A 22,691-nucleotide genomic window follows, 5' to 3' on the forward strand; every position below is an offset into this window, starting at 1 on the left:
AATGAGAATCTAGAGCTGAAAATATCAACAGAAGTTACTTAAACGAGTCTCCATTTTGCATATGGCAACACTAGGGCTGTGCAGGTCGACTTCATCAACAACCCTAAAGACCTAAAATAAGTTGTTCGAATGGGAATTAAGTGAGACCCTCCATGAATGCCAGCCCTGGGACATTAACAGTGTGATGTTTTCAGAGCAGAATGGAATCTGATATTTACTCTATCTCATTGCCAGTCCAAGCTGAATATGTAAAATGTCCTAAGAACATTTTATCTCCCCTCAGAATGTTACTTTTCCCTGGGTCTTTTTATTTCTTTATACATTTTAGATGTGATCATTATATGAGCCAGACTATGTAGATATATTCCTAGGTTCTTACACTCTAAAAGGTGACACTTAAAAAAAAAAAAAAAAGGCAACAAATGTGTTCTCCCCAGAGCTCCCAGCCATTTCTCTTTTCTAACCGCCTCCCCTGCTAAAAAACAAAACAAACAAAAACGTCTTCTCCTCCCACTAATGACGTCACAACAGCGATACCTTTGCTTACTTTCTCTCTCCTTCATGCCCTGTCAGCTGCACGCAGGAGGGCAGTGTCCACTGTGTCCACTCTTCAACAATATGTCCACTGCTACAGAACAGTGCTTGACACCCAGTAGCCATTCGATAAGTATTTGTTAAACGACTTGGTTACTTTCTGAAAATTTATGTCTATCCTCATTCCTTCTCAGTCTCAAAAAAAATCTGGGAAACAGGAGATTTGAGGTAAAATTGGATTGTTTTTATTAAACTGTATTGGTGGTTCTCAAACCTTAGTACAGCAACAAGTCACCCAAGGCACTTGTTAAAATGCAGATTCCTGTCTGCCTCCTCCCCCTCTCCCAGTTCTGATTCAGTAGGTCTGGGTGTGGCCCAGGAATCTGAATTTTTAAGCAAACACCTTGGGTCTTCCTGGGCACCACACCACCCACAGTGGAATTATAGCAGGGGTAATGGGCAGAGGGACAGAGAATGACAGGGCTGGGAGAGATCATCGAAGTGCATTTAGTCCAATCTCCTCACCATTCAGACAAGGGAGCTGAGGCCCCCTGTGCACAGGAGCTGGCCTGAAATCATCTAGTGCATTGGTGGCAATTTGAGAGGGTCTTCTGAGTAGCTTCATGCATCCATTCTCTTTGCAGAGTCTTTATACTGTTTACTTTGTAGTCTAACATGTGTTCGCCGCCTTGTTTCTCAGGCTATCTCGTTAACATATTTAAATGACATTTGCTGGTGCCTGGTTTTATCCGAGCAGCATCTCCTCTGTTTGGACTCTGTTACTACCCTAAGTGACACCAATTACCAAGAAGCATCCCAGTTTCCTGAAAAAATACTTGAAATGACCAACTAATGAGGACATTAAGTATATTTTCTCATTAGTAATTATGTAGGCTCTGAAGCCAAGCCTGGTATCTATACATACTTGTATTGCTAAATTAAAAGCAACTGTGAGGCAGAGAATAGCTACATTTCGAGGAGAAACAAATCAAACGTGACATGTTTTGACTGCACTGATATACAATGATCTGAGCTCACTTTTGAAGGGGAGAAGTTTGGCCCAAAGGAGAAGTGAAGGTCCCAGAGCCAGGAACACTTCCCAGGGTGAGGAGCCTCTCTTTCTGGCCTCCAACACATGCAAGCATTCCCTCTGTGACTTGGAACGCAACTCCTCCACCTCACTTTCCCACAAATGAGGAAAACCACTCACTCACGACCTTAGAGGCACACATGCCGGAACAAGGTTAGAACATACCTATCTGGCAAACATTATCTCAGTTCTCGATTTGCCCGATTCATGGGGAAAACTGGCATTGTCAACAAATTGTCTTGGTCAAATCAACTGTCTGACTCAAATCCCACAGGGCAAATTCTTATTTAAAATGTAATAAATTATGGACACACACTAGAATGGTAACATTTGTTACCACTGAAGAGTGGGATTAGTTAGGAATCAAGGAAGAGGAGACTTTCATTTTTCACTTTGTCTTCTTCTAAATGGTCTGCCTTTTAAAGAAAACCAATGGGTATATATTACTGTTTTATAATTTTAAAAACCTAATAAAGCTTCTATTAAAAAAAAAACTAGTAAATTTGCATTACAGAGACGTGGCAGTATGGTGAAATAGGAACTTAATACTTGAGTGATGAGATTCAGATCTAGCACTAGCTCTTGCCCCTGACCTTAGGCAAGACACTTAAGCCCTGGAAGCCTCTGTTTACTCCTCTGAAAATATGGCGGTTGGATTAGATGATCTCAAAGTCACCTCCGTTCTATGCAAATGTATAGAAGGAGAAGGTATTATGAAAACTGAGTTTCAATGAATGACCTTTGTAAATAAAGGATGGAAACCATAAATTATAGCACATAAAGCTGTGGCTTAAGTGAAATTATGTAAGAATATATGTGATGGTGCCTAGCTCAAAGTAGGCACCCAATAAATTCATTTTGCTTCATTCATTTTATGGTAATGCTTTTTAGAGAACAAAGCAAGTTCAATCTTGTTAAGTAACTAGTTACTTAACATATTCACATACACACACATACACATATATATCTAAAGTCGTATAAATATAAGATTATTTGCATTTAGGAATAATGAGGTAAACCCCAGAATCGTAAAATCTTAAGAGTTGGAGGGAATTCAATATTCAAAATAACTTCTCTGCTTGTGAGAAATCCTGTTATGTGTTCTCCTTAGTTATTTCGTGTGTCGATGAACTCATGCTTCCACAGCAGCTCCTGTAGCTAAGAGAGCTCATCCTTATCTTCAGAATGAGCTGGAAGAGGCCCCCCTTCTTCTTCCTCTAGATCTGCCCTTGGGAGCAACAGTCCTCTTTCCACAGGGTAAAAGAGTAACCTAATCCTGCCAAACCTTCCCTCTTCCTGTCTAGATATTTTCATTTCCTCCAATCATCCCTTACAAATTTCCAGAAATGGTTTGTCTCCACATCCTTCTTAAACTCCAGTTTGGGAATGGACTTAACCCTTGGAGTGTGGTCTCATAGGACAGAGCCTGTGGGACCACCCCCAACTTGGTTATGGTCCTATATTTCTATTACTGCAACCTAAGGTAATTCAGCATCCCTTCCCTCCACCACACATATATTTTGTTGGTTCATATTGAGAGTGTATGGAATGAAGTCCCAAGATCTTCTTAATGTGAACTACTGATGGGCCAAGGCTCTCCCATGTTTTGAAATTCTAAATGCTGAGCTTCACATTTATTTTTGTTAACTTTCTTCATGATGGCTTTAGCCCATCCTGTTCCAACCTGTCGAAATCACTCTGAATGTTGATACTGACATCCATCATATTAGCGATCCCTCCCAGATTTCTGTCATCTGCAAATGTGATCAGCATGCCTTCTATGCCTTCATCCAAGTTTTTGATGAAAACTCACTGTATTTTTAAAAAGTCTCTTAATTTAATTGATTTTGGTCCAAGTTTTGATAATTTTTTAGAGCTATCTAAAAGCAGGAGAATCCAAGTTATGAGGTTCAACCTGATTCCAAAACAATGCAATTAAAATAAATATGCTTTACAAAATTGAGCAAGGCCCCCAAAGGTAGTATCAATGTGACCCAGACTCTGGCATGGCCAGCCTGCTATTTTGGACAAAGCTAACAATTAAATTGGATAAATGTTTGTTGTTGAGGATGATGACTCTAGTCTAACACACTGAATAGTGCAGAGGCAAGCAAACACACTGGATTGATTTTTCAGTGTGGAGACAGTTCCCAGCTGGGACAACTCAAAGTGCTGGGTAGGGTTTGCCACTGAATGACTAATTAGGCCACGTAGACCAATAATTGGATAATTTGGGGCCAAAAAATCACTCTGGGGGCCTAAGTTCTATGGACTGACCATCAGTAGCGATTTCCAATGCCCTGGAACAACGTCAAGACTGTTCTACAGGCTTGGCGTAGGCAGTGTGGAGCAGCTTCATCAATTCAGACAAATTGCATAAGGGGAGGCCCAAAGTTGCTTCAGGGAGGAGATGTTGTTATTTCTAGCACCCACTCTCATTGAAACCAAAGACACAGTGAAGCATGGTATTTAGGAACACAGACTTTGGGGTCCAACACACTTGGCTTCTAATTCTCTCTCTGATAAATATCAGCTATGTGACTTTGGGCACGTCACTCCTTTAACCTTTCCCAGTTTTCATTTCCTCATCTGTGAAATAGATGATAACACTTACTTAATGGTATGGCTACATGGACCGTGACATGTGTAGCTTTCATACATTCAACAAATAGTAAAGTAAGAAGGGTCGGTCAGGGAGATATACGCACAGGGCACTGTGCTAAAGCTTTGACAAATAGCATCTTATTGACTCTTCTTCACAAACCACCCCAGGAAGTAGATATTATTGTTTTTACTCTGTAACACAGATGAGGAAACTGAGGCATTACAAGGTTTAATCGGTTGCTCAAGGTCACCCATCTACTAAATGACGGTGTTGGGATTTTCATCTAGGCCTGCATGGTTCCACAGCCCTAAGCCCTTAACCACTGCATTATTCTGTTAGACTATTATTTGAGACTTGACTTTAGTTCAGAGATGCTACTTGTAATCAGAATAAGAGTCCTCAACCTTTGGTGCTAAGGGTCTACCATGCTTCTCATTCAAAGTCTCGTGATTAGGTGTGCAGAGGAAGCTTCACAGCCTATAATGAGAGTCAGGATGAGGCAAGGAGGATCGCAGAGGATATACAAATCACCCCTTCATTTCCGTCAACATTGCAACCCAGAAGGAAGGCACATAGCAGACACACACACACACACACACACACTCTTTGCCAACTCTTCCATCAGAAGTCTGAAATACTGATTAGATCTGGGGAGGGCAATCTGGTAGTAGCTGCCAAGCCAGATCCACCAACTGAAGATCCCTGGACTGGACTTTCTCTCTCATCCGTGTGCAAACTGTGTTTCTAAGTTTTCTTGTATTAGAGAGGGGGTAGCTATCCTCACAGTTCACGGGTCTTTAAATGGTGAAATGAGACAATAGACTGCAATGTATAGCATGCAGAAATAACTCCACAATTGTGGTCTTTTTCCTTTCTTTCCCTCTCTGGTGAGACCCCTTACTAGAAGTTTGCTTCTCTAAGTCTTTTTCAAAACTGCCCTCCAGTAATATTTATACATTTGCTCCAACAAACCCTTCTCATGGTTCTCCTCTGTGTTATCCAGATTTCTGGGAATTTTCAGAGTTCAAACTGATGATATTTTACCACATCTCTTAAGAGATACAAATATTGATATGCTTTGGTTGACTTAAATAACAATCCTGGTACTCATTTATGGTTTTCAAAACCATCACTCCTGTGTGGCTGATGTTCCAAACATCCCTCTGGGGTTAAATATTATAATCATCTCCACTGTAGGGATGAGAAAGCCAAGAGCGGGAGCCAGGTGACACTGGCAGGAAGCAGCAGAAGCAGCGTTCCATCCGGGTCCCCCTGACACCTCCCAATGTCAAGACCAGAGCTCACTCCTCTCCATCAGTGGTCTAATCCCTCTGAATAAGCAGCAGGTCAATCAGTGTCAATGCAATTGGGTAAACTGCTGAAGGATGACTTGAGGCTCACCCAGATGTTTTGATCACAATATGAAAAAAGCACTAGCCACTTCCTCTAAACCACAAAAGACATCTACACATTGTAATTCACCTGTGCAGATTTTCATTGGCACAACTACCAGGAATCCTGCAACAATGGTATGACAGGTGCAGCACTGTCAGGGTCATTTGTTAAGGCATTTAGAGATCCAATAAGGCAAAAATGATTTGGTGCAATGGATGCACCAGAATTGCTAAATGAAGTGAGAAATACAGGAAAGGTATGAAAACTGTTTAGTCCAATGCCAGGCACAAAGACATTCAATCAACTCATGTTACTAGTATCATGAACAGAGACCTGATCATTCATTTGAAAAGTAGGACATCATAAAACTTACTCTGGAGTAATCGAGATCTCTGGGTGTTGAGTCTGTTAAAGCTCGGACAAGGGCATTCATCATACAGATCGGAGGAGAAGGTGGGGAGGGCTGAGAAGGTTCCTGCTGTAATGGGCTCTTTGGTTTGGAAGGCAGCCGACCTCTCCTCCCTTTCAGACTATCTGTACGGACAACTGATGCCAAGAGAAAGAAAGAAAAAAGAAAGAAAAAATGTCTTCAAAGATATCCATGAAGAGCCATAAATCACAAAAAGGAATCAAAACACATTACAGCTGAGCAATCATTAATGAGACCAACCATTTCAAAGTGGCAATAAGTTTGGAATTATATCCACACAATGATTTAATGAGAGTTGAAACAAGCAGCATAAAAGTCACCCATACTTACATGTGGTAATGAATTAGCCCTAAAAGTCTCCTTCTTAAATAGAACAGAGATGTATGTACACAAGCTCTCTATTGATTTTGAGAAATTAGAATAAGTAGTCCTCAGCTATTTTTAAATGGTAATACACACCATGAAAGTAAAATGTTGGAAAGAAAGGGAAACTAGGAAAATTCACCCTCCCAACATCAATATTAACATTTTTTCGGTGATATCTGAGAATATGTATAAGCAAGCTGAATAAAAAGCATTATATCCATACCTTCTTTAACCATGCCAACACTGAGACACTTCTGAAATCGACAGTACTGACATCGGTTTCGACGTCTCTTGTCTACAGGGCAGTTTTTATTTGCCAGGCAAACATATTTTGCATTTTTCTGAACCGTTCTCTGAGAAAACACAATACAGAGATAGTCAACTAATAGTTTCTGGAAAGAGGTAGGACCTGACAAGATGTATTTTAATTACAATGTGAAAAGCGACAGTGCAATTCGTATAATTAGATAAATTTAATTTCCTAACACGCTAGCCTGCAGGAAAAACAATTTTATTAGTGTTAGCTGCTGACAATGAAAATCATCTCGGATTGTTCTGAAGCAAGTCTCAGGAGACACCCAAGTCTGAATGATAAAATCATATCTGAAATTACCAGGTCAACATATCATACCTTGGAGGATTAGATTATCTCCACTTTTAATATCCCTTTGGGAACAATTTTCTACTTGTTCCACTCCCCTGATTATTGCTGACCTTATTAAAATAAAATCAAAATTATCTGGGATGTACTTTGTTGGCTATCACTATTGTAAGTCAAATATCACAGTAACTGGCTTTGTTCCCCAATAGAGATGAAATCATAAAAAGCAAAATCAGGATTTGACTAGTTAAAACACACAGAAAATGTTTTTATGTAACAAAAATCACTATCACTTGATCTGCCTATCTCACTTATTTTATTTTCAAGATATTAAGATAAAATGTATTAAGAGAATATTCTCTTAAGAGGATATATATTGTAAACTGGTTATTTCTGATTTTTGAAAGCAAAATCTTAAAATTGGTTACCAAAAACCACTATCACATCTGAAAAAAACAAACAAAAAGAGTAAAAAAAACCAAGGAAATGTGAGAACCATAAATTTTCAATAAAAATTCCTATTAATAGGTTATTTCATAAATGACTATTGACATAGACATCAAAATAGCCACACTGTAAACAACACATCATAAACCTTGGACTTGGATATAAAATTATGTTTTATTCTTCAGAATCACATATAATTTTAAAATGACACATGGAGAAATAATGAAGCATATTTTATGCTCCAGATTTTAAAAAACGATTGATTTAAAAAAAAATTAGAAACATTTGTGCAAGTGGATGTATTTACCATTTAGGGTGAAATTATTCAGAAATTACCTGAATCTATACAACTCCAAATAGAGCAGACAGTTGGAATTTATTTGGTAAACCTGGGCTGCATGAAAGACAGACAGACAGAAAGAAAGAAAAAGAAAGAAAGAAAGAAAGAAAGAAAGAAAGAAAGAAAGAAAGAAAGAAAGAAAGAAAGAAAAAGAAATCCAGATAATTTGGGATTGGTGATCTATTTTGGGTCCAAAATTCTAGAATTACTTTTAATCTTTTCCTTTTAGCAATTCTCAACCCCCATGTATTAGTTTTCACCCTATCACCTTTTAATTTCATTTTAGGGAATGGTTTCTAAACTGCTTCTATGACTTTAAAAATCTACCAAAGCCAGATCCATTTAGTTTAAAATGCAAAATTCCAAAACACAAACATATCTCTGAGTTTCCAGCATTTAAATTCTCAACAGTCTGTAAGGGTAGGAAACTTATGTTTCCTGAATGAAGCTCTCTTTCATTGGACATGCAGTAATTTCTAAAACTCTGTTTCTTGCCATCATCCTCAAGGCTATATGCCAATTTGAGTGCTGGTAGCATTTTGCTTCAGGTATACATCTTCCCAATAACCCGAAACCTTCCTCACATTTGTGTGTGCCTGCACAGTTTAAGGACAGGGAGAGATCGTTATGGTTCAATCACAGAATTCCCATCATTAACTGCACCTCATGTCACATTTTTAAAGAATTCAATTTAATGGTAGAAAGCCACTGGGTAAAACCTGCTCCTGTTCCTTTAATTAACAGATCTGTGGGGTGGTTCTCCCCCATCCTACCCCCACCCTTTCAAGTATAGATTTGTTTTCAAGGCATTGCTGCAGAAAAGGGACGCTGTTGGGGAACACTTAATTGACATTTCTAGACTAGGAATGTATTACCACTCCTGTATTTTGGTTAACTCTCAATTATTCAGAGGTGATTATATTTGTGGGTTAGTCGTACTTCTCTTAATTGTTTTTCTTTCTTTTACCCTTTTTGGCTGCCTGTTTCATTGCCCTTCAGCATTTCCACTGAAATACTGTGAAAATGAAATCTGCTACAGGAATGTGGTTAACTTGGAAAGAACCCTGGTAAAGCTTGAGCAGTTCAGACAGAAAAAAAATGGCTAAACTGAGGGTTCTACATTTAAAACATCATACTTCTGCATACTTCCTAAATGGCACTGACATATTGCAAAGTCTTTCCACAAGCATTTTCTCATTTATCTGCAGAATTTAATTAATCGCATGATGCCTAACCCCAGATCAAAAATAACTGTTGCTTGCTGGTAGGTATACCAATCCACACACATGTGCATTTTAATAAATACTTTGTAGTTTTCATTTAATAATGAACTACTGTTTTATGGCCCTTTAAAGATTATAAACTGTGTCCATAACTGTTTTATCTAATTTAATACTCATAGCCCTTCTCTGAATTTTATTCACCTGATTGGAAAACGGAAGCCTAGAAAGACATACCATGTTCAACGTCATGGATTGGTAGGTGACAGATCAAGGACTCCTATTTGAGTGTTCTGACACCAATTTTAGCACACTCCCAGATATATGCTATTGGCCTCCCAAATACTAGTTACCCAATCAGCATCTAGCTTCCGGTTTCCCTCCACCCTGCCCAGTACTGGAGTCTAGGGAGTGGTTTTTGTGGGAGAACATTTGAGGGTTTGCAGATGCCTGACATAATGGCCAAGGGAGTGGGGAGGGTGGCACAGAATTAAGTGTCTGAGACGTCTGGGAGTTGATAGCAAAAGTAGAGCAGCAAGAGTTATTCTCTTCTCCCCCTCAACAGTAGAAAGAGCGCTGACCTCAAGCGTTGAAAGAAACCAGCTGGACCTGCCAAACATGCCACTAAATCACCCTTTATAGAATGCACCAGGCTTCTCGTTCTAGGCTTCAGTTTACTCAGGGGTCAGACATGCGGGAAGCTGAAGACCCTCCCATGGTAAAATTCTCCTTTGGGTCTATGAGATAACCAACAGTGTCCACATCTGGCACTGTGGGTGGCACAGGGATGCAGTGGACTGGTGAGATCCCAGCTTCCTTCTTCTACAGAGGGAGCTGCCCCAACCTACAACCAGCCAGTTGCTCCTGTCTATTCTGCCGTTTTAGATCTACGAAGAGGGTGTGTACTTTGGGAACAAGCAAACGTGAGTTGGCATCCTGTCTCCTTCTCACTCTGAGTGTGTGTCTTGGGGTAACTTGAATAACCGCTCTGAGCCTCCACTTCCTCATCTGAGAAGCAAGGATAATGAATACCTACTTTCAAGATACTCTTAATAAAAATAGCTAGTGGGTGGTCAGAATTCAATCTCAGGTCTGATTCTAGAGTCCCAGCTCTTACATGAGGATTAAATGAGATACAAATGTCCAGGGCCTGGCACACAGACCCCATCCCCTCAGATACCCTGCCATGGACAGAGGAGGACTACAATGAGGCTTCTGCATTTTTTTTTAAGGCGAGGGATCCTTTTGAGAATCTGCTGCAGGCTCTCTCCAGAAAAATGCTCATAAGGTAAAGCCAAGTCAGGAGGTTCACACCCCCTGGAGTCCATCCAGGTGGGCCTCCGGTGATGGACCTCAAGTTAAAAACCCCGGAGAGAGTGGGTGTGAGGGTGCTAGGAATGGCTACAGGAACGCACAGGATAACAATGCCACTCCTCTAAGGGGAAGAAGGCCCCTCTTGGACGCTCACTTGAGCGGGTGGCAGAGGAGGCTGGCTGCAGAGGGGAGGGGGCACCAGGAGGAGGCGTGCGCTCACCTTGAAGAAGCCCTTGCAGCCCTCGCAGGTGCGCACCCCGTAGTGCTGGCAGGCGGCGTTGTCCCCACACACGGCGCACGTGCCCTCCCCCGACGACGAGCTCCTGTTGGGCGGCGACGGCAGGCTGGGGCTCTCGCCCAGCAGGCTGGACGCGGTGGGGGAGGCCGTGAGGCCGAGCGGCGGGAAGGCCAGCGCGGCCGCCCTCTTGGCCAGCGGCAGCCCGTACGGGTGGCCCTCGAGCGCGGCGGCCTGGCTGCTGGCGGCGGCGGCGGCGGCTCCCAGCGGCAGGCTGAGCGCGGCGGCGGCCGTCGGGTCGTAGCCCAGGTGGTGGCCGCCCGCCGGGCTGGGGGCGGGCGGGTGCGGCGGCGAGGGCTTGAAGTGGAAGAGCGGGAAGCGCGCGGCCACGGTGGGCACGGCCTTCATCGGCGGGTCGAGCAGCGGGCCGGGAGCGATGCATCCCTGCGCCGAAGGCAGCGCGTCGTCCCACAGCGCCCCCGCCTGCGGGGGGAAGCCCGGTGTGGTGGGTGTGGATGGCGGGGACTGCTTGAAGTACATGGAGGTGCTGGGCAGCACCTCGTCCTCCGGGCCGGACGGGGGCGGAATGGACGGCTGCTGCGGCTGTGGCTGCGGCTGCTGCTGGTGGTGGTGATGGTGGTGATGATGGTGATGGTGGTAGTCGTGCGCGCGGCCCTCCTCCATCTTGATCAAGGGCCGCGGCCCGGACGGCTGCATTTGGTACAGGCAGGAGGGCTTGAGTTCGTAGTTGCTCGAGTAGCCTTCCATGAAGGTACTGAAGCTGGGCAGGGACGTGGTGGCGGTGGCCGTGATCTCAGTGCTGCCAAGGTCCATGGTCAGCTTGGCGTAGTCGGGGTTCATAATCTCCGTGGTGTATTCCGAGCCGTAGGTCTGCACTGCATAACTGGAACCTGGAGGCGAAGGGCTATATTGGGCTTGCACGCAGGGCATATCTGCAGGGCAGGGAAGAGGGTCCGTCAGAAGCAGGTCAGCACTCTCTCCTAGCTGACAGGTAGCACTGGATTCACTGCTCTCTAATCTGGGAAATGGGAGAGGAAGGGCCATCCCTTTCTCCTTCTGGTAGCACAGATTTAAAGCTTCATGCTTTACTTTCTTCCCCGGGGGAAGAAAGCAGAATCCCTGACAGACTGTCAAAGGGGCCATAGAATGCCAAAACCAGGTCTCCTGGGGACCTCTGCCCACCTTCCTTCTCCTGCCCTTGTTCTCCACCAGATCTGGGAAATTGGATTCCTTCTTTCAATAAGCCCAGTGATGTTTTGACAAGGTGGTTTTTGAGCCCTATAAACTAATTGGGGATGGTCTCAGCCACAAGTTGGGAGGACAAAAAGAAAGCCAGTGAATGCTCTGTTGGTTTATTTTTGGGGAAAGAGGCCACAAGTCCCCAAAGTCACACGCACTGATTTAGAAATCTATGAGTTAGTTAAAAAAAAAAAAAAAAAAAAAAGGCTGTCCTACGTGGGACTTACTGGCCAAGGGAGACTGACATTCTAACATTTTATGAGTGCCAACTGAGCCTACCCACACACGTTGTGGTCGCTTTCTCCCACCCCCTCCCCATTTCTCCAAACACAGCTCACAGCCTACACAAACTGGACCCCTGTTGATGACTTCAGCCAGCTAGGTGGAGAGGTGGGAACATAGGCCCAGGAAATGGACTCGGGGGAGTTTGTGCCATCTGCAAAGAAAAAGATCAGCAGCTGCAACAAAACACCCACCAAACGTGCTCTCTGCCATATACAGTATATATATATATATATACATATATATATATTTCCCCCAATTCTGACTAATAAAATATATCAGTGGCTGTTTTAAGACAACAGTTTACAGCTACTGTAATAGGTGAGTTAGCCTACAAATTTTCTTATGACAGAAGAATTAGTACCTCTGCAAAAGAAAGCAGTTTCTTAGTAGGTTCAGTTTCTCTTCCAGTTGACTATGATGAGCTCCCAAAGGGACTAGTATCCCCGGATGCTTATTATTGTTCAGAGAGGTTGAGCTGGATGAGAAGGTCTTGAGAATTATTGGATCTGATGGCTGATTTTTTTTTATCCAATTATTTCCCTTTCTGTATGGCTAACTAGAAATGATAAAATGGGCAGTTTCTGGTGGTTGGTTTTTCTGAACCAGAGGAAAAGCAGGTGCTTCACCTCTGTTTGGAGTCTATGGTATAGAACTTGTGACTAATAAAAAAAGGTGAGTATTTCACATTTCCTTTGACATCTTTCTCTTACCCACATTTCCAAATCTGATTGAGTCATGCGTGTATGGGATGAAATCTTGACTGGAAAAAGGGTGATGAGGGCCTGTTGGAAGAAGCAGTGATAAGGACAGGCCAGTTCAAGCCTTCATTTTCTAAGAAGGGCCTTAAAAACACTCACTAGTTTGAAGTTCAAGGATTACTTATCCTGCTGTCTTGTTGTTGGGGTGAAATGAAAGGCTAATGATTTAAAAGAAAGAACACTGCCCGATGTTCCATCTATTCTCCTTCCTTCAGCACCTCTACGATCTCTCCATTCGTCTTCTGTCATCTTTCCTTGGCAGTCTCCATGCATTGCTCTTCTTTGCGTCTTTCTGAGGTTTCCAGCTAGAATATGAGTTTGCTTGGTACTAAGTTCTATTTATCTGCATATATAGATTACACAGTCCAGGCACCTGGTATCTCTTGGTGATTACACAGTCCAGGCACCTGGTATCTCTTTAACAAATGCATAAAGAGGTGTTATAAGCCAAACCTGCAATCCTTTCTTTGGCTCAATTCGAATTTACTCCTTGGTTTTCAGCTCAAATGCTTTTCCTCTTTTCCTCTGTCTGGGCTTTAATAATCCCAACCTCTGCATCAAATGATTTGGGTTTTATACAAACATAAATGCTCTGTATTGCTCAAAGCGAGCTCATAACTTTTACATGCATAAACTGGATATAAAAGGAGAGCAAAAATGGAGACATTAAAATGTATAAAAAGATTCTAATCTATTGGTGTATGACATTTTTCTTAGGAAAAATATTTTTGAGAAATGCAACGCTTAATTTAATCTGGCTGCTCCACTAGGTAGCAACAGGGTGTGGTATCCAGAGGAGCTTCGTGCAAGGAAGCCACCTGTGCTGTGAAATGCGTGGCCAGCAGTCACTGTCCTGGCGCTGGTCAAGTTGAACAGCCTGCCTTCTGGGTGTGTGGCTCCCCCCACCCCCACCTCTCCCAACCTGGGAGGAATAAGGGGGTCAATGCCTTCAGACCTACCTGGAGGATATCTTGCGCGCTGAATGGTGGGGCTGTGGGTCTCTCCAGCGGAGGCTGAGAGGGTAGGCGGCGGGGACGTCCGGCGAGGCGAAGCGGTGGCAGTGCTGCTGCCTGGCTCCGCTGAGGGTCCAGGCTCAGGGCCGGGGCTTGCCGGACTGCGCTCTTCCGCAGTAGGCTCTGCGGGCACCGGGAGAGAGGAGAGAGCTCAAAGTGAGACCAGGGTGGTCGTCGTGGCCTGGGCTGGGCGTATCGGGAGAGGGTGGTTTGGTAGGGGGTCACTATGCATGCTACGTTAATTACAAAGAATTGTAAGGGCAAGGAAGCAGTTCTTAAGGTGAACGGGGTCCCTGGGCAAGAAGCATCACACCGCCTTGGGGGGGAGCCACAGAAAGGTCGTCAGGCACCCACTGCGCTCACCGCCGTTTTGTGGCACCCAAACCTCGTCTAAAAATACGTGCATTCTGTAATCGCCCAGAAATTGATCTCTCTTGTCCCCACAATTGGTTCTGAGCTCGCCAAGTCAGGAAAACCAAAGAAAGAGCACCCGAGGACGAGTTTCGACCAATTTGAGAAGTCAGTGAGTGTGCACGAGCGGAAAATAGCCGTTTTCCAACTCCACTGTCCCTCCCCCCCCAAACAGAATTTACACGTTGCATAGGAAATGCACAAGGTCCGGAACGAATGCGTGAATGCCCCGAGGAATTAAGAAAGTCTGCGCTTTTCATTCTAAATGCTAATGGAGCTTTGCTTTTATTAGCCGCGAGTTTGGGGGGCCAGGGGTCAAGCAAACAAAAGGGCACAGTGGAAATAGGCCCGCGCTGGAAACAAGGGGACAAGGTAGTTGCAGTTCCAGGCTGGTGGGGTGGGCGGAGGGAGGCCCCCTGCACCCAGCAGGAGGTATCCCGGAGGGTGGGCGACTTCGAGGTTCGGGGCCATCCGGCGGCCCCGAGGGGGCACGTTCCGGAGGGCGCCGAGCGCGGCTCCGGGGCGAGCGTCTCTGCGCATAGCCTCAGCGAAACTTTGTAGCTGGAAGCGCAGCTCCGCGGGCCTTGAGGGAAGGATCCACTGCCCCAAACTCTGGCCTACAGCGCCCCCTTTGTCTGGACCCATTCATATCTCGAGGGTTGGGAACGTGAAACCGAAAAAAAAAACCAAAACACACCCCAAAAAACCCTAGGGGGTGCGCGGGCCGAGAGGGGCGTGTAAGTTTCGTCCCCCGCGCCCCTGAGCCAGCGGCTTGCCTGAAGGAAGAGGGGCGTATCTGAACCCCCAGGTCCGGTAAGCCCTCGAAAGCCAGGAAACGGGGGATTCCCTTGCCACCCCCAGCCCCAGCCCTGCCCCGGCCGATGGTACGGAAATCTTGCGCTCGCTCTAGCGCAAGCACGGGCGGATCTTCCCACGGCTGTGGCACGAGCTTCCCGTCCGCCCAGAATTTTCAATACGGGTCTCCAGCAACCTCCCACCACCTCCTGCAGTAGGTGCCCTCATTCCTGCCCTCCCCTGGGTCCTTTCGAGCATAGTCTTTCTCCGAGGATCGGCCTCTGACTCCGCTGGGCGAGGGTTGCGTCTCCTCAAGGAAAGGGCTCCCCTCGAGCGCCGCGCGTTCGCGGGAAAGAGTCACACCACGTTTCCTACAGCCAAGCCAAGAGCCCCACGCCCCCCCCCCCGCCCACTCCCATGGCCGGTTACCTAGGCAAAGCCTCCGCGCCGGGAAACACGTTCCGCCGCTCCGGCTCGCGGCCGCGGGGGCCGGGAGCACTGAGCCTCGGGTTGTAAATTAGGTAGAAATAACTAGCTCTGTCAAAGCTCCTTTCTTTCTCGTGGGCAGACGAAAGGAACACCCCCATGTTCCCCTCCCCGTGGTGAAGTATGTGGAGGAAACCGTGAAACGCACCATTGTGACCGGGGCTCCTCCGCGGAGTTTCCAACCCTGGGGAGCGGGGGCGGAGGTTGGGCGGGGGCAGTAGGAGTGGAGGAGAGACCGACAGAAAGGGAAAGACAGAGATTCTCAGAAAGACCGAGGGAGAGGAGACAAACCGCGGGGGAGAATTTCTGCGAGCGCGCGGTCGCAAGGAAGGGAGTGGGTGGGTGCGGGGCTGGAGGGAGCCGGTGTGGAGGTGGCTTGGCCTGAGGAGTCTTTGGTATTCACATTAGGAGCACCTTATACAGGTAAGATAACTCCAATGAACTCTAACCTCATTCATTGTTCCCAGTAGCCGCGTTGGGCAGCTTTTTCTTTCCTCAACTCAGTTCTATAAAATATTTCTCCGTCGTGGGAATAGAAGACTCAGGACGGATTTGCCATTAACCTCTCTCCTGGCACCCTAAGGCTCTAGGATAACAGCCCGACATTTCTGATTACCAAACTCCTTGCAGCTCTTCCCTCTGAAGAATCCGGAGGCATAAATAAAAGGCAATCTCCAGGAACGTTCTTTAGAATTAAGGGACAAATGCTTTCTCTCTTAGTACTGACCCAAGCTTCCAACGGGTTCGAGAGGTGCCTTTGGTAGTCTATCTCCGCAGGCTGCGCTCTCATAACCGCTCTCCCCTCACCACTGAGAACTTTCATTTATTTCTATTAAGAGTGAAACACTCAGAGCAACTTCTCCAAAAGTGCGAGTTCTGTCAGTTAAGAGTAAAACATTCCCACACCAAGCCAAGGCCCGAAGGAAAGGAACACCATCCCCACGCGTGTCCGGGCTCGGGAGTCGGCAATTACACCCGATTACCTCTGAAGGGAAAAGTGTACAAGGGCAAGTAGGCTACGCCAGGCAGACGTGCCTAGTGGAGCCCCAGGCTCATTTCAATACAATAAGCCACATTCCTACAATTACACCCTCTTTCCAGAGATCGTCGGAGAGACTTTGCAAACTCCAGCCACTGCTGCCCATGCCCCTTCCCTCCCAAGCTTCCTCCGAGTCAACCAGCTGGAAGTCACCATTAGGTATATTAACTTGGACCCACCGGAGCCTCTATTTTCAATCCTAGTTAAAAGGCAGGAAAATTACTGCCGTTCATCACCGGAGCTGCAACTCCCTGCCGCTGCTGCCGCCGCCGCCGCCGAGAGCATCATTACCATGACAACTAGAGCCGAAATACCCTGAATTACATCGCTGGAGCTGCTACTGAACAAATCCCGGTCCTCCTCTTTGTTAGAGGCTTTTCGCCTCTTCGGGTGGGGGGAGGAATCCCGCGAGCTCTAGAGATCCCCGCGGGCCCGCTACAGGGGAAAAGTTTCAGATCAGAACCCACCGGGCCGCTCGGCGAGCAAAGCCAGAGCGAGGAGGCGAGGGGGAAAAAAACCCCACACTCAAAGTTGTCAATTTCAGGAGAGACGCCTCCCAGCGCGCCAACTTTTTAGCAAGTCCCCCAATTAACTGGGCGAATCTCATACGTACTTGAGTGCTGTGGCGGTTCCGTCTTTAGAGCGAGTTTCTAGAGAGCTGCCCCGAAATCGGTACTGGGGGGGGAGTCACAGCTGCTGTCCCGGAAGGGCTGCTGTGTACAAGCCCAGCGGCTCCCAGAGGTGGCGAGCGTCTGGCAGGGGATGCTGCGATCCCGACTCATGGGAGAGTGCCGGCGAGGGGTTCCGCTGGCGTCCTGGCTCCGGCCGCGACCAGGGGGGAGGATGCCGCCGCAGTTCCCACCTCCAAGGCCACCGCCGGCGCTGTCAGCGTTGCAAAGTGAGTCCGGGAGGGGCGTCCGGCTGCCGCGCGGCTCTGCACCCGCGAGGGCGCAGGGCGAGAGGGGTGTGAGCGCGCGGGAGAGAGTGGAGTGTGTGCGCGGAGCTTGTGTGCGCGCGTGTCTGTGTGTGCGAGTGAGGGAGCGGGTGTGAGCTTGTCTGTGTGTGGGGAGCGGAGGAGGAGCAGGAGCTGGAGGGGTGGGGGGCGGGAGGCAGGAGACTCCGCTCTCCCGGCAGCGCGTTCGCTCGCTCTCTCGGCACGTCATTTATGCCACAGGAGCCCTAGCGGCCTCTCCATAGAGTGCCTGGAATGCGAGACGTCAATGTGACGCCATGGGACGCTACGTCACCCTCCTCCTCCCTCCCCTGGCCTAGCCGGTTCCGCGTGTGCGAGGGTGTGTGTGTGTGTGTGTGTGTGTGTGCATGTGTGTGCGCGCGCGCGTTCCCCGACCATTCTCAGGGCTGCACAATGGAAACTGCGCCGCGCGGCCAGCCGCGGCAGGGGGGCCTTTTGGACCCGCGCCGCCAACCCCTTTGCAGCGGCGCAGCTCGCCAGGGCGCGAGTCGGCTAGAGGGTGCAGCGGCCAGCCGGCGGGTCAGGCGGGACCGCCCAGCTGTCAGGCTCGGGTGGAGTAGAGTTGGAGGAGTGCGGCTGGCGCGACTCCGAGGCTGCCCCGAGGCATAGAGCCAGGGAGAGGGGGTAAGGGAGAGGACAGCTCTTCCGAAAGGGAAGGCTCCGCCAGCCAGCTTCTCCGAGTGACCTGGCAGCTGGTGCAGGAGTCAGGCACCCGCCCGAAGACTCCCTGAGGTGCAGCTGCGCTTTCCTCAAGCAACAGTTCCAAAGCTGTTTAAGCCTCGCTGGCCCTCAGCGTCTAGGCTAATCCATCTCCTCCTCGCATCATTTGCTGAGTGCGTGTTTCGCACTGGGATGCAGATGGCTCCAGGAAGATAGGTCTTATTTCATTATACTAAGGTGTGGATTTCCTAACTGGACCCACTATAACCCAACTGGGTGCACATCCATCATCCACGTGCGCGCTGCAGCAGAAACTACTTAATGTGTGTAAAACAAACACACACGTGTTGAACAGCTGAGCGGGTCTGACTGTTGCAAATCATTCCCCCTCTCCCCCCCCCGCAGAAATGGAAATCTCAGCTCGCACTTTCACTTTTTGATGGTTGCCCCCCATCTGCCAAATTAAATATTTCGAAATCAATCAACAGGATTTATTAGTCCCTCGCCATGGGATTTGCTCTGGTCTTCTGGGACACATTTGTGATGAAATGGTGTGCTGAAAGCCTGGGCGACTGTGTGAGGGAGAGCAGTTTCTTCCTGGAAATGATGAATTTAAGTGTGAATTTCTCAATGCAAACAAAAACAAAAATTTATCAAAGTTAAAGTCTCCTAGTTCCAAAGTGCAGCTGAGTGAAAGCAACCTCTGAGACAGGAATTTTTGAGGAGGAGAAAATACTGAGTGCAACCACTCAGACAGGCATGGTCTCCATGTAGTCCGCTTAAATCAGATGTGACATTCTGTTTCTTTGACATGTCCCAATGTTTGCGTGTGTGTGTGTGTGTGTGGCGCAGTGGGGGTAGGATCCCATTGTTGACAGCACACAGTTCAGAATCGAAGGTTCGAGTTAGCACCAGAAACTTGAAAACAATAATATTATATATACGACAGGTATATTTCTTCGATTCCACTTCCACTTCGGACAGGGTGGTGTGGAGAAGACCGTGGGAGGATGCTCCGAAAGTTGACCCGGCAGAGGGGAACGGAGCCTCTGCACTGCCGCGGGTTCCAATCCAGTCTCAGAAGGAAGGAGGGCGCTGCTCCATTGTATCCATTCAAAGACTGGGGGGGGGGGGGGAGCAGGACCTGGAGCCGCGCGGCGCTGACGCACAGGAGGCGCGTGATTGACGCAGGAGATGTTACTAAATTCGGCGGTTGGCCGGGCCCCGCCGCCGGCGCGCGCCGCAGATAGCGGAGTAGGTTCCCCTCGGTCACCCCCGCCCCTTCTCCATTCAGTGCTGCGCGGGGCGGGGCGGAGCGCGCGGGGCGGGGCGGAGCGCGCGGGGCGGGGCGGAGCGCGCGGGGCGGGGCGGAGGGGGCGGGGCGGAGTGCGCGCGGCCGCGTCGGGATCCGGCCGAACCAAATATAGTCGAGCCTGGATATTTTTAGCCGGGCCTCGGGCGCGAGCCCGCCGCGTGAGGGGGCACCCTGACCCCGCCAGGAGTGCGGAGGGGGCGGGGGCGGAGTCGCCATCTTGGACCTGACTCGACCCCGTCTAGTGACCGGCGGCGCTGGGCCAGGCTCTGCGCAGGGGGTCGGGGTGAGTGGGTGTGAGCCTTGGGAGAGAGGGGGTGCGGGCTGTGACGGGAGAAGAGGGCGAGGCGCGGGCGAGGGAGCGGGGCGCGCGGCCCGCAGGGCGTGCGTGTGCCGGACGGCGAAAGCCGTCTGCCAACTTGCTGGGCATTCCTGCCACCCGGCGGCCTGGCCAGCCCCGAGTCGCGTGGGGGCGGAGCCGCCCGCGGCCACCACTTCCTGAGAGCCGGGGATACCCCTCCCGGACGTCACGGAGGAGCCGAGGCGGCGGTGGCGGCCCGGGGCTCATCCTGCACTTGCATCACGGGTGCAGCAGCAGCTGCTCTGCTCCTTTGTGGCTTTTTCCCCTGTTGAGTAACTGCTTTGTTAACTGAAAATACCATGACGGGCCAGTGTGATCACCAGCTCAAGACCTCAAAGAAAGTGAAGCTGTCAGGCAAGAAGAGGGAGACTCCCCTACCCGGCTGCGATGGTATCTGGTGGGTGGGTGTGTAGAGAAGCACTTGACAGTTTCCACGTATTACTTCTTGCTTAATTCTTCACCCCCAAGAAGGTTTAAAAATACTTTTATTTCCATGCTGTAAAAATTTCATGTGTTCTGCACCCCACCCATTCCCTCTTCAATTTGAAATCTCACGCAGACCTGGAATCATTGTAAAGCAGGAACCCTAAAATTAGGTACAGTTTTTAGGAAACAGGACATCTTTTAATGAATTTATTGAATAAACTCCATCTTCTAAATGTTAATATAAAAGGTCCTTGCCCACTCAAGTTAGTTGTAAAGCTACTAAATTTGTTCATATGAATTGGGCTCCTCCAGTGACAGTTTTAAACCCGTATTCTTGTTTACCTTAAAAAAAAATCCATCCCTGGCCAAATATCTCCAGGTAAAAGCATTTCTTTCTTTGAGTGGATGTGTCTTTCTGGACGTCTGTATTGGTTGATTCTGTGCTTCCCCCCACCCCTTGCCTCGTTTACATCCTTTCCTTCCTGAATATCAGGTCACCAATCTTTGTTCCTTGACTGCTTTTGGGCTGAGGGCTGTTGTCTGCGCTGAGCCAATCAGCTGGCTTAGTGCTCTTCTGGGTAGGAAGCTGGACTGACTGTTAGAGAGGTTCCAGTGGTCACTGATAAGTGGCAACATTTTTGCACTCAAATGGAAAGTCATGGAAGCAGAGACAAGGCTCTCTTGCAGTCTGGGACCCCATCCTCTCCATACTCCTAGGTGCCTAAACCTATGCAATTCCTCAAAATGAATCATTCTCTTTTCTTTTTCAAATTACTCTCTATTGTTCTATACCTTTTCATAAATTTTATTTACTAGAAATCACACAATATTCTGTAAGGTGTATGTAATATGGCTTTCAGTAATCTAAATTACCTTTTTGATGACTATTTTGGATTAAATGAAGCTTAATACTTTATAATGAATGCCCTTCTTTTGGGAAGTCAAATAGAATAAGACTACCTTAATCTGTGAAATGTTGAAAACTTACCTGGTTTGGTCCTTTTCCTAGAAGAGGGACATTGAGGTGTGGCCTAGTTTACACACACAAAGCAAATTTCATGATACTTATGGCAGCCAATCTGTTAAAAACTCTTTATGAAGTAACCTTTACAGATTCACTGGATCATAAATAACCTTTCATTTTGTTTCAGTTTCGTAGGTGTAGTCTGCAAGAAAAGAAAAGTGCTCTTTCTCTTGGAAGATAAAATATGAAATTTGGGGGAGATTTATTGTGTGTGATACAAAACAATTGCTTTAACAAAGGGTGATTTATTATTTTTTTTAAAGATTTTATTTATTTATTTGAGAGAGAGAGAATGAGAGATAGAGAGCACGAGAAGGAAGAGGGTCAGAGCGGGAAGCAGACTCCCCGCTGAGTGGGGAGCCTGATGCGGGACTCGACCCCAGGACTTCAGGATCATGACCTGAGCCGAAGGCAGTCGCTTAACCAACTGAGCCACCCAGGCGGCCAGCAAAGGGTGATTTAAAAAATTGCTTTAAATGCTCTTCTGATTAAGAAATGACACATAATGTTGATTTTGCTAATACACAAAGAATGAGGATGAGTCGTCTTAATGCGAAGATTGGGTAAAGAAAGGTGAAATAAAAATCCAAGCCAAAAGTTGTTACCTAAGGTGAAAATAGGAAGGGAAAATGAAAGAACTGTGTGATTGCAAGTTTCTAGAATCACTGTAGAAGTTCTGTGTTATATATGCATATATATGTGCATATATATAAAATATAAAAAACATAAATATATAAAATTTGGTAACTGCAGCTGACGTTGACTTACAAACTGAAGTGTTCTGGGCTCAGGAACATGGGACTACTGTAGTAATTTTCTGTCTGATCTGCCTGCATACCATGTCTTCCACACCAATTCTATTGTTGCTCAGAAGTCTTCAGCAGCTGGATATTGTCTTCAAAGTAAAACCCGAAAGTCTCCACATCCTGGCTTCTTTATTTCCAGAGAATTTCCCCATTCTAGTCAAACTGGTATCTTTACTGTTCTTCAAACATCTTTTCACCCTCCCACATTTGTTCATAGTTTTCCTTTGTATGACATTCCCTTCTTCCCCTTCTCTGCTTATTGAAATCTTATCTTTCCTGTAAAACTAGCTCAAGAAACGAACTCGGATTATGCTTTAGTCTTTTATAGAGTTATTTTACTGCTTTCTTTTTCTCCTTTTGTGTCCATAGTTTATTCCCCTGTCAAACTATAACCTTCAGAAACATGCTGCACATATCTTTAAAATTTTGGTGGCACCTAAGTTTAACATGGATAGTAAATACCCATAAAATATCTCCCCCTTATAAATTTGAATATAAATAGAGA

At 47.0% G+C, this 22,691-nt stretch overlaps 1 protein-coding gene across 5 annotated transcripts in view; it reads right to left on the reverse strand.

Annotated features, from left to right (window-relative positions):
• Positions 1–17,716, reverse strand: part of NR4A3 (nuclear receptor subfamily 4 group A member 3) — a 38,523-nt gene extending 20,807 nt beyond the window's left edge. The window contains exons 1-5 of one of the 5 annotated variants that reach the window (XM_073876662.1): positions 17,238–17,716; positions 13,840–14,016; positions 10,563–11,530; positions 6,644–6,773; positions 5,998–6,170 (exon numbers count right to left, since the gene is read on the reverse strand). In XM_073876662.1, the coding sequence (XP_073732763.1) occupies positions 5,998–6,170; positions 6,644–6,773; positions 10,563–11,528 (1,269 nt within the window). In that variant the 5' untranslated portion in view covers positions 11,529–11,530; positions 13,840–14,016; positions 17,238–17,716. Of the gene's footprint in view, positions 1–5,997; positions 6,171–6,643; positions 6,774–10,562; positions 11,531–12,832; positions 12,905–13,839; positions 14,017–15,528; positions 15,746–16,803; positions 16,933–17,237 lie in introns of those variants that run through there. The other 4 variants (XM_073876664.1, XM_073876663.1, XM_073876666.1 and 1 more) reach the window with 4 other exon arrangements.
• Positions 17,717–22,691: the final 4,975 nt, after the last annotated feature.

This window comes from Callorhinus ursinus, unplaced genomic scaffold (genome assembly GCF_003265705.2).
Source record: "Callorhinus ursinus isolate GAN/ISIS: 27379988/994484 unplaced genomic scaffold, GSC_fseal_2.0 scaffold24, whole genome shotgun sequence".
NCBI classification, from domain to species: domain Eukaryota; kingdom Metazoa; phylum Chordata; class Mammalia; order Carnivora; family Otariidae; genus Callorhinus; species Callorhinus ursinus.